The sequence below is a fragment of the Propithecus coquereli genome, unplaced genomic scaffold (genome assembly GCF_000956105.1).
Source record: "Propithecus coquereli isolate 6110/MARCELLA unplaced genomic scaffold, Pcoq_1.0 Scaffold677, whole genome shotgun sequence".
Classification (NCBI taxonomy): Eukaryota; Metazoa; Chordata; class Mammalia; order Primates; family Indriidae; genus Propithecus; species Propithecus coquereli.
This window is the reverse complement of record NW_012152807.1, coordinates 200588-212829: the sequence shown is the minus strand read 5'-3', so window position 1 is coordinate 212829 and position 12242 is coordinate 200588. Positions and strand designations below refer to the sequence as shown.

Sequence of the window (12242 nt, the reverse complement as noted above, 5' to 3'; positions counted from 1 at the left end):
CTCGCTCTTGTTCAGGCTGGTCTCGAACTCCTGACCTCGAGCGATCCTCCCGCCTCGGCCTCCCAGAGTGCTAGGATTACAGGCGTGAGCCACCGAGCCCGGCCAAGTTGGTATTTTTTTTTTCAGGATATAGAAGTAGCTGAGAAGTTGCCTGAGATAACAATCCATTTCTAATATTTGAAAATGAAAACAATTATATAAAAGGCGCATGTCAAAAATATGTAATAAACATTTGATTAAGAGCAAAGCAGGGAGTATGTTATGACTCCTATGCTTACTTAAATTTTCTGACTTCATATTTTTTCTTTCACCCCTCTCCCTCTTTGCTTTCCTCCAGGTAAGTTTTTCTTGATACCACTAGAGGGAAGCATTATTCCATACAGTTCAGCACTTTCCCTTTCTTCCAAAAAACAGAGCAGAGGTCAAAAAGATTGAGAATGTGTGGTATGAATGTTTACATGTAAAACAATCTTTAGGGGAAGTTATATGGAACTGATTAAAAATAATGGATACCATTTGTTCAAACTTGTCCACCAATAACACTAATTTTTGCCAAAATCTTTAATAATTTAATATAATACATATACAATTTTTTTTTCTAATGTACGTGTATATGTTACCGGTGAAAAGGATCCTCCCAACTTGGTAAGGTTCTGAGAATAAGCTCTCTGGGAGGTAAAACGTGAATTCACAAGAAATGAGTTAATATTTTTCTTATCACTATAACACACTTTTTTTAGGAAAAAAGACTATTTTTTAATAATTTGTAGTGAAATAGATTGAAAATTCAACTTTTTGAAATGTTGAAGAAGCACATGTCTAGCAGACAGGATAGGAATGAAGCAGGTTGTTTAATGAAGCGTAATCAGAAAATTAAAAAGTGTTTAAAATGTTTAATGGATAGCAGGTAAAAGAACCAAGGCATAGGCCAGTGAAAATAGTATAGAAGAAGAGATTTAACATCAAAGGTGGTCTGATCGTATGCTCCTCCCTGGGGTATTCCTAAAATCAATGCTTTGCATACAGAATACTCTACAGGCATCTAGCCTTTCACAAGGGAGGGTTAAGGGGCCCATGTGATCTTCTGAAATGAAAACATAATAATATAAGAATTAAGTTTTTAATTGCATACATACATGTAAAACAGTGTTTAGACTTAATGTAAAAATGTGATTGGTAGTAGGAGAAACTGAACACTTTACAGCAGTTTAAATCTACGAGAAACGTTCTGTGCATATGTGCTAAGATTGTGCCTTCTTTCCCCAACTGTTCGTTCATTCAGGACCAAAGGATGATCCAATGAACTGTACATGATTTTAAAATAAGATCCTTAAAAACTGAAGTGGCATCTTCTTGAACCTCATTACCTATGTCGCATACTGCTGAAAGTTTATCAAACCTGCTCATTTGGAACACTTGCATATGTCTGCATGAATTACAGGGACACATCTGCATAAATTACATTTGGATTAAGTCATTATTGATCCATGGTCTCACACAGACAAAAAACTAAACAAAGGCAAAATGACTCAGTTGTATTCACATCAAGAATATGATATTAGTTTAGAGAATAAATGAATGAAATGAATGGGGCATGCATGCATCATTTTTCTAGCAGCTTCCTCTATGATTTATTACATTCTGCATATGTAGTATGAAGTAAGCAGGGAAGTGTGGCAGTCTTGAAGGTCAGATATGTGTATATTGGCCATCTAATTTGTGGTTAAATATCAGTTATGAAAATGTCAGGGATAATTGGTCTCATACCCTTTTCGATCTAAAGGACTCTTATTCAAGTCCAAAAAAAAAAAAAATTATCTCTTAAGGGCAAGGATTATGCCAATTTCTTCCACATCCAAGATAATTATTTACCCTATGTGGTGAGATACTTCCCTAGAGATCGCAGAGTAAAGAAAAATTTAATGTAGGGAATATCCTAGTCATTGTAAATAAACTAAATATACAGGATTTCCCAAAGTGTCAGTCTTGCAAGATATTTTATGAGAAAAGAAATATATGGAGAAATAAGTCTGAGAGCTACCTTATATTTTACCATTCTCTCTTGGAGCATCATAGCGCACCTTAGCATAATAAAGGCACTGAGAAATCCTACAGTGAAAAACAGAAAAACACAAAACCAGCAATTCCTGGGACTAGCTTTGGTATTATTTGTTTACAATTTTACATGATAATAATTAATTGTCCATAGAATGTAATTTGCAAACAGAATTCTAAACATTTTTGTTTGGTCTTCATTCCCCTGGGTGAGTAAAACATTAATTGTCAAGGAAAAGAAAGGAAAGACAAGCTTTACTTACAACTCTGTGACATCTCTTGGAATACCTTTGGGCAAGACCTTCAAGCCCTTGTTGCTACATCTGACGACTGTATCCAAGCAAGTACATTCCGTAGGACAGCGAGAGAGTGGGGAGCAACTATTGTCATCATTTCCTAAATTGCAGAAGAAATAAAGAAAAACCCAGATTTGTGGTTTTAAATGCGCAAGGATTTTATGTCTTTAAATTAACAAACATAAGAGCCTTGAGCACTTATGTGTAGGACATTAAGTATTTACAAACTGACACCATAATTCTATACAGCACTGTTTTCAGACTGTCTAGGGCAACATTCCAGAAAATATTACAGTTTATAACTTATAAACTGTAATTACAATTACCAATACAATTATAATAGCTATTTGTTCAGTTATTTGCACAAATTATACTTTTAATTAGAATATGTAAATGTAAAACTGAGTTACAAAGAAAGGAGACAGATATGAAGAAACATAAAGGGATAGATTAGTTTAAAACGTTTAGCAAAAATTGCACGGGTTCCTCGTTTTACAATATAGAGCTCGAGTTAGCTCTCCGTTCACTTCACTGGAAATACTATCAATAATAGAACCTGCTCTATCTCTCTTATAGAGCTATTACGAGAATCAAATGTGATGATACAGAGACAGCATTAAAAGTGAAAAATATTATTTTTGTCAGAGTTACTAAAACTTCTATTTTATAAGTTAATTGCTTTTCTCATTTTAAAATGGTAGTTACTTAAAAAGATGCCTAGAATAATTCTAAAAAGTTAAAATGAAGCTATTTAAATAGTACCAACCACAAGAAGGAAACAAGAAATTTTTTAAAACATTCAGAACACACATTAAGCAGACTTGAGTGTGAAAGGATAGTTTGAGAAAGTAAGTGCCCTGTTGCTAAAACAAAACAAAACAAACAACAAAGCGAAGCAAAAGGCACACAATCCTTATCTGTTGAACTTATCTATGACGTGCTAACAACCGTGTACAGCAGCATCAGAACGGCATCATGTGAATGCCTGATGGCTAAAGATTTGGCAAGGATTTCTTACCATCATCACAAGTGAAGTCCTGAATGGCCACATCCTGGATAGGAATTTCTTTGAGGAAGTACGGTTTCTGACATCGAGGATTTCCCGTTACAATTCTTTTCTTCCTGAGCCACTCTCCCAACCAAGCCAGGTAGCAGTTACAGTTAAAAGGATTGGCCAAGAGGTTTCTAAGTGTCACATGCAAACAATGCATAGTTTAGTCTTGAGTTTCACCTTCTTACTTCTCAAAACCCCATGCTGCCATTTTCCACACTATTTCTGTTGGAATAATTCCTCTTTTTCCTTGTATTCCCAGCCCCTCTTCATACTCAATCATATGCAACATATGGGATACATTTATTTGCTAAAATATTTATGTTTGGAACTTAAACTATAACAATACTTTTACATAAGAGAATTTTTCAAATAATTTCATGCCGAAAATAAGGTAAAGGCAGCAATTTAGGGTTTATACAGTGGATCCAGATAGATATCTCATTTAGAAATAATTTAAACTTGTCAGAAATATGACTTGCTGTCAAACTTCTCTGCAGTGATAATGCAGTAATTTAATATAAAGATGAAGGCTGATTACCTTATATTATTGAGTTTAACCTGACAACAGCTATTTCATTAATTTGTCATCTCAAGATTTCCATCTCTTATTTGCTCCAGAGAATAGGTTTCCCATCTAAACTGACAGCTGAGTTGATTAAATGCCAGTTATAAAAATGAATTTACTTCTACAAATCTCAATACTTTTGGCATCTCACCACTTCAGCACAAACCTATTGACAATCCCATTATTTATAAACATGCCATCTTTAATATGTGCAAATTAGTCACTCAATGTAAAATGTCACATTTTATGTGGAAAGAGGATTAAGTACTTTAATGATGGATGGATGCTTCTCTCAAATTATTTTTTCAGTGACTTGAGCTACAATACACATTTTTTTCTTTCTAACTATAACTATATTCCCCCCATTGAGTTAGATACTAGTATATTTGTATGCCACCATTACAAGGAAATCTTATCATATCATATATCATATGATTAATAATTTCAATCACTGCTTTTTAGATACTGACTTACAAGAAACCTGAAACACATTGTTTGGAGGAATTTTTTTGGACACTGCCTGAGTTCTATCTATAGGCCTACAAATATTATTTTATTTGCAAGCTGTCTATATAAAATATCCTTTCATACAGGCTCGAAGTATTTCTTCAATATTTTCCTAATATCATAGTAAATGCCCTCTAGTCAGCAGCGTTTATTGTTGGTCTGGTCATCCTAATGTACCTCCTGTCATTTCAAATGATCCTTTTGAGCATACTTTTTTGGCAAACACTCCATCAATTCTGTTTTTATAGTACTCATTCTGAAAATGCTCCAGTGTGGGAACACTGGGGAAAATTCATCACATTTCTTTTCTATGCAGCACTATCAAGTTATTATAATTTTAAAGTTTAGAAATAAGCCACATTATTATAAAAAAGGAGTGACTAAACAATATTGTAATTTTTTGTTAAAATTTAATATTATAGGTAATATTTTTTAAAAAATTAAAATAAATTAACATGAACAAATTTGTCCCTTTAAAAATATCTAAACCCTTGATTATACTTTTATGCAATGTCTAATAATGCATTAAAATGCTATTAATAAAAGTAACAAATATAATACACTGGCTCAAGTAATACATAAATAGAGACTATATTTCATACTTACAGAGTAGACAAAGAATGAAGAGTATCAAATGCCCCTGGTGCAACTGTAGTAATTTGATTATCATATAAAGAAAGCAAACGTACAGAACTGAGTCCTATGAAACTGTCATTCCCCACACAGCTTATTTGATTGCTTCTCAACATCCTGAGGGAAAAAAGAGGACATTGTTAAGGAGATAAAGCATCAGGCAATCAATTTTGCCTATCTGAGGATCAAAATAATCCTTCTTTGCAAATATGTGGCATTCATTACTATTTTTTGCATGTTCGCTTGTCATTAGGAATTGCTATGGATATGTACTGAGAACATCCTGCAAGAATAAAATGCTGTCGAGTTGTCAATGATTAATCTCAGTTATAAAAGGCTCGGTGAATCTCCGCATGAATTTACAATCCCACGATGAGGGCAGAACGTTTTCCTTTGATGCTGTAATTATGTTTGCACGATTACATAATGTCCTAATTCACCTACAGCTCTCTGAGACTTTGGAGCCCTGTGATTTGTGTATTCTGGGTAGTATTACATTTAGGGTTGAACAAAAAGGAGGCAGAAAAGAATCAATAGTCACTGCAGATGAAGAATTGAGGGCATCTCAGGGACTGAGATACGAAGTCAATGTCAAACATGGGCTGGAAAAGCCAAAGTTAAATGAGTATCCGCAAAGCATACACAAATTATTTTATTTATAACAATTAGTTAATTTTTCAGTGTTTTAATTTGAAAACTTAAAAAATGGCAAGAATAACAGGTCCCAGTTGTCTCTCTCTGCCGCTCAGGCTGGAGTGCAGTGGCGTGATCACTGCTCACTGCCACTTTGAGCTCCTGTGCTCAAGTGATCTTCTCACATCAGCCTCCATGTACCTGGAACTACAGGCACATGCCACAATAACCAGGTAATTTTTTTTTTTTTTTTGTAGAGACAGGGTTTCACTATATTGCCCAGGCTAGTCTGGAACTCCTGGGCTCAAGCAATTCTCCTCCTTCAGCCTCCCAAAGCACTGGGATTTTAAGTGTGAGCCACTACACGTGGCCCACAATAAACTTTAAAGGAGAGTACTCTGAAAAAATTCTGACCTTTTTTTTAAATCATTGCCATTGATAGGATTAACACTATAGTCATTTCCTTATCACTGCTATAGTATTGGCTCAGTTCTCATTTCTTTGCTAAGTCTTTATTTATAGTTGCAATAAATCTTATTCAGAATCCCTAAAAAGTTAATTTATTCCTTAATTTTTCTAAACACGAGTTGAATACTGTACTAAAAGACTGCAGAGTGTAAAAAAGGGAGGCAAAAATAAACAACAAAGTGTCGCTTTAAAATACTAGATTGCCCACTAATAAATAAGAAATAGAAACGTTTGCATTCTGTTAAGTTACAGACAAGAAGATGGTGCCCTTCTTATCAAGGCATCATTTTATGTTAGGAAACAAATGCAAAACAGAAAAGTAGTCTTATCAGCACTTTCCTTTTCATAAATAATAAAGAGTACTAGGTCTTAATCCTTCTGGAGTCACAGACCCCTGAGAGGAGTGGAAGAAAATTTTACTCTTTGTTGCTGGAAACATCCATAAGCGCACATAGGCACCAAATTTCATCTGCAATGTCAAGGAATTCAAAGACTCACTGAAATATGGATACAAACTACTAAGTGGCCTATTAGTCCTAGAGGATTAAGAAATGTAGAGGGAATGGGGATGTGCTGTCAAAATCTTCATAGCTCCAGCCAAAAAGACACCAAGTGAGAGAATAGGTAAGTCCAGATAAACCACTCTAGGACTTTGAATACCTGAGTTTGGCTCTAAATGCCCTAATATCCTTGCTGCGGCACCACTGGATTAAGGAGAGAGCCAGTGGGTACCTGTCTCAGGTGCCGAAATATAAGCAGCACAAAAACATCCACAGAAATATAATGAAAGGGGAAGGTTGAATTTAGAGAACTCTCAGGGAGAATCTCATGAATGTAATTAGTCAGAAGAAATAGTTTGATAAGTTTTTGGGGTGGTGTTATAAACTGAATTGTGTCCTCCCATCCGTATGTTGAAGCCCTAACCCCTAAATGTGGCCGTACAGTCATGCGCCACATAGCAATGTTTCAGTCAAGGATGGAAATACAAAGGTGGTCCAATAAGATTGTAATGGAGTTGAGAATTTCCTATTGCTTCATGATGTCATAGCCATCATAATGTCTGAACACAACAATTACTCACTTGTTCGTGGAAATGCTAGTGTAAACAAACCTATTGTCCTGCTAGTCATATAAAAGTCTAGCACATACAATTATGTATAGTACATAATATTCAATGATGACAATGACTGCTACTGTTTTTTGTATTTACTGTATACCATGCTTTTTATTGTTATTTTAGGGTGCACTTTTACTTATGTGTATATGTGTGTGTGTATGTGTGTGTTTGTGTTAACTGTAAAGTGGCCTCAGGCAGGTCCAACAGGAGGGATTCCAGAAGAAGGCGTTGTTATCATTAGACATGACGACTGCATGTGCATTATTGTCCCTGAAGACCTTCTAGTAGGACAAAACGTGAAGGTGGAAGATAGTGATAGTGATGATCCTGACCTTGTGTAGTCCTAGGCCAAGGTGTGTGTGTGTCTTAGTTCTTAACAAAAACATTTTAAAAATGTTAAAAATAGAAAGTATGTTATGAAATAAGGATAAAAGAAAAAATATTTTTGTACAGCGGTACAATGTGTGTTTTAAGCCAAGTGTTATTACAAAGCAGTCAAAAGTTTAAAAAAATGAAAATGTTTATAAAGTAAATAGTTATTATTGAAGAAAAAACTTTGTAAAATAAACTCAGGGTAGCCTGAGTGTACAGTGTTTGTAAAGTCAACAGAAGTGTATAGTGATGTCTTTAGCCTTCACATTCACCCATCACTCACTCATTGACTCACCCAGAGCAAGTACTATATCTGTAAGCCCCAGTCATGCTAAGAGCCCTATACAGGTGTACTATTTTTACCTTTCATACTGTATTTTTACTGCACTTCTTCTATGTTTAGATACACAAATAGTTTCCATTGTATTGCAGTTGCCTTCAGTGTTCAGTGCAGTCCTATGCAGTCCAGGTTTGTAGCCTGGAGCAACAGGCTGTAGCATCTAGGTTTGTCTAAGTGCACTCTATGGTGTTTGCACAATGTCAAAATGGCCTAATGACACATTTCTCAGACTACATCCTTGTCATTACTCAATGCATGACTACATTTGGAGAGAGGGACTTTAGAGAGATAATTAAGGTTAAGTGAGGTCATAAGGGTAGGGCCCTATTCTGACAGGACTGCCATCCTTATAAGGAAAAAAAGAGACATCGGAGAGCTCACTCTCTATCCATGAACACATACAGCAAAGGCCACGCAAGGGCACCTCCTTTCCTCCCACTCCAGGGTACTTCTCTGCAAAGAAGAAAGTTCCAGTAACAAAAACAGTCCCACAAATATTAATACTTTCTAAGAAGGGAGGGTTCTTGTTACAAGATTTGTGTTTTGCTTAGTCACCTGAGGCAGCTCGAGGGGAGGTTAGATGCAGACACCACGGCATATCTGCGCTGTCCTCCTCCTACACACTCCTCAGTATCTCTTCCATAAAAAGGCCGAGGGGATGTTTGTATATGATTTTGAAATTGACTTCAAGTTAGCCCTTGAGAGGTGTCGGCAAATTCCAGGTTGGTCCTGCTACATCATTAAGTTCCAAGCTACCCCTGCAAAGCGCATGGAGCACACTCCTGCTCTAATGTGCAGTGTCTTTTTTTGGTGGGGTTTGAATTGGGGATGCTATTAGCACATCCGCTGGCTGTGGAAATGCCCTTCTCCCTCTGCATCAGATAAACAGCAGGCAGTGGACTCCCTCGGCTAGCAGCACCCCTGGTTATACGTGGCTCTCAGAAGCTGCACACGGCAGGGTTGAGGATTTAGAGAAGAGAGTGCAGCTCAGGCCACTGTCCACTATACTCGCCAACAGCTGCTTCTTGGTTACAAATATTTTCCCTCATGTCTTCCAGAGGCTTCAGAGTTTGGTTTGTTTCTCTTCCAGTTTTTGGGGCACCACTTTTGTCAAATACAATTATATACTTTAACGATAAAAATATATATGTATATATGTGTGTATATATACATATGTGTGTATGTGTACATAGGCAGTGTAGAAAATTCAAGCAATACAAAAATGTTGTATATACTATTCAATCTAATCCCCATCCGCCTTGGCCAAAAAACTTTTTTGGAAACATAGAATTTCTTTTTCCTAAGGTCCCTATCCCTGAGCCAGTAGATACAAGTCTTAGCATGTTTTCTTTGAAACGGAGAGTAAAAGATACACCAGCAGTCAGTCTTTTTCTGCATTAAGACCTTGCAGGAACAGACAAAGGCAGTCTCCAGATAAGTTGTTAGAGTTATTCCACTGCAGGGGTTGCAGGAGATTCTAAAGCTTCGAGACCTTGGGACAAGAGGGAGTATCAGACAGAGGTGTTTGAGGAAAAGGAAAGAGAGAATGACCATTGTGAGGCAGGACAGGGGGACCAGAACCACACAAGCATTAGAGCAAGGATGGTCTATTTTGTTGAAGAGAGCCACAGGGGACTCTCCTGATCATTCGCTATTAACGCACTGAAGGCAGGAGTATTGGAATAAGGAACCATTTGCATTCACAAAATGCGTGTGTGTGTATATGTGTTTGTATGTGTGACAGAGAGGGTGTGAAAAACAGACAGACAGAGGGGATGGGGGAGTCACAGGTGCCCCCTCCCAGGATTATAATGAACAATGAACTACAATTCTTTACTGGAAGAATTGCAGCGCAAATAAGAACACTTACAAAGTTTTGAGGCTTTCCAATCCTTTGAACATCTTATGCCGAACACTCTCCAAACGATTACTTGTAAGAAGTATTTCATTTACACCAGAGGCTCCTTCGAATGCCCCCTCCTCAATGTCTGTGATCTTATTGTTGCTAAAGTTTCTAAGGAAAAATTTTTGGAACAAAGATTTTAAATAATTCCTCTTTTACAGTGAGAGCACTGAAACAACACGTCTGATCATTTCCTTCTACTGAACAAAGTCTTCCACAGTCTTTAAGCTTTTTACTGCTCTGCCCCGCCAGGGCTTTGAAAAGACACCATTTCTCTGTCCCATCAAGACAAAGGGACAAAAACACTAAGAGGGAATGTCTGTGGGTAAAGAAAATACCAGCCTGATCCATGTCAGAATCTGCAAGGGTCCCCAGGGGTATAAAATTTTTGAGATCAGGCATTGGGTTACATAAACCTTTAGGCCTTCCATAGAACTTAACAAGGAACTTTTCAAAGAAATGTCCTTGATTAAAACTGTTCAATGAATTAATGACTAAAAGAAGTCAATCGTGTAGAGAGAAACATGGTATAAAATTGTTAGTGTTTGGATATCATCATAAATATATTTGACTGTGAGTTTATTCCCAGTTGAGCTGCTTCTTTAATGTGTTAAAACAACCAACTTAACTGTCAGTATTACGTATAATACCAAACACTACAATGTTTGCCCAGAGGCCAAGGATGTCCAGTTCAGGTAACACTTTTCTATAGACTTTCTTTCTCTTTCTCACGGTTCTCTCCAAGACCAGAAGTGCCCCCCAAACAAGGATCATTTGTATTTATCTTTTCATTTCTCTTAGAGCATCACACATAGTAGCTGCTCAGTAAATATTTGTTGAATTGGAAATCATCTTATAGCTAAAAAGAAGGTGTATTTAGTACCAGTGCAAAAGGAGGGCAATGTAGAAAGGAGAAGCCCTCTGGGAGGCAGCATAACATGGAGGTCAAGTGCACAGGTACTGGGTTCAGACTGCTTCGCCATGTACAGTCTCTGTGACCAAGGGTCAGTTACATATTGTGGGCACACATGTATCATGGAGCCATGCTTTCTTCCTCCTGCTGGTGCTTCCTCGTGTGTGGAGGGTACTTCATTGGCCTTACACTCTTGGCTTCTGTCCTGCCCCTCTCTCATGCCTTCTCAAGGGTGTAGAGTACCCACTGAGTGCTGTTGAAACTGCTGAGCTTATGAACTTATTTTAAAATATGAGCTGTGGACATGTAGTAACACAGATGAGCTATCAAGCCAGTTTGCCAATCATTAATTTTGACTATCTTCTAATGAAAGTTTAATGAAGCAAAAAGTCAAATAGTTGACATGAATGTGCTGAAAAAGAAATAACAGCATGGTTTGGGGAATAGTAAAGGAAGTTACAAAACATGACTGAACCCATTTTCATGTGCTTAGATTGCTGGATTCCTGCTGTGGCCACATAACAGACCAGCTGTCTGAGCTAACGTAACAAGCTAAGGCTCTACTACAGAAAATGTGGTTGACATTGTTCGAATGCATAGAAAAGTCCTTTCCGGAGATTACCCTAGATTCATGTCACAGGTAGTCATCTTATGCAAATTTCCCTGGATTTTTTTTTGTATTTAACAATTTGCAAAGAAATTTAAAACTAAAAAGGAATGGGAAAGACACAACAGAACACTACTAAAATTCAAAAAGATGGCTAACAAATGACTTACATTTTACGTAACTGAGGAAGTTTCTTAAAGATTCCTGTGGCTTCTAATACTGTAAATTCATTATTATTGAGACGTCTGGAGAAAAAAATAAAGAACAGAAAAGTTTCATTATCAACAGTTAGGAAAGGATTATGTTTTATTTCTCAAACTGAATGATAACCTTATTTAATGGTACCCCTGAAATAAAATATAGTGCACATATCACAGAAGATTTGTACGATATACTGATTTTTTTTCTATTTTACCCAAATTTTAATTATCAAAATGAAATATATTTAGAAGGACACAATAGGAAAAACCAAAAATCAAAACCAGTTCTCATTCAGTAATCTCTAGAACAAAGTTTCTCAGACTTTTTCTCAATACCACCCCCAAACCCAAGATGCATTTTTTAGACATTTTTTCCAAATTGCTTGCTCCATATCTTTTTTAAATTTACAGCTTTATTAAAATGCAATTCACAAATCATAAGACTACAATTCACATACTCTGCAATATAATTTCAGAATATTTTCACCATCCCCCCCCCCAAAAATAACCCCATACTCATTACCAGTCACTCCCAATTGCTCCTCCCCACTACTTGTTGGCAACAGTTAATTTATTGTC

At 36.6% G+C, this 12242-nt stretch overlaps 1 protein-coding gene across 3 annotated transcripts in view; it reads right to left on the bottom strand.

The window, feature by feature from the left end:
* Positions 1-12242, bottom strand: part of SLIT2 (slit homolog 2 (Drosophila)) — a 137920-nt gene that overhangs the window by 67860 nt on the left and 57818 nt on the right. For all 3 annotated transcript variants that reach the window (XM_012660756.1, XM_012660755.1, XM_012660757.1), the window contains 5 exons: positions 11634-11708; positions 9911-10054; positions 5084-5227; positions 3370-3536; positions 2319-2451 (listed from right to left, as the gene is read on the bottom strand). In XM_012660756.1, the coding sequence (XP_012516210.1) occupies positions 2319-2451; positions 3370-3536; positions 5084-5227; positions 9911-10054; positions 11634-11708 (663 nt within the window). The remainder of the gene's footprint in view (positions 1-2318; positions 2452-3369; positions 3537-5083; positions 5228-9910; positions 10055-11633; positions 11709-12242) is intronic.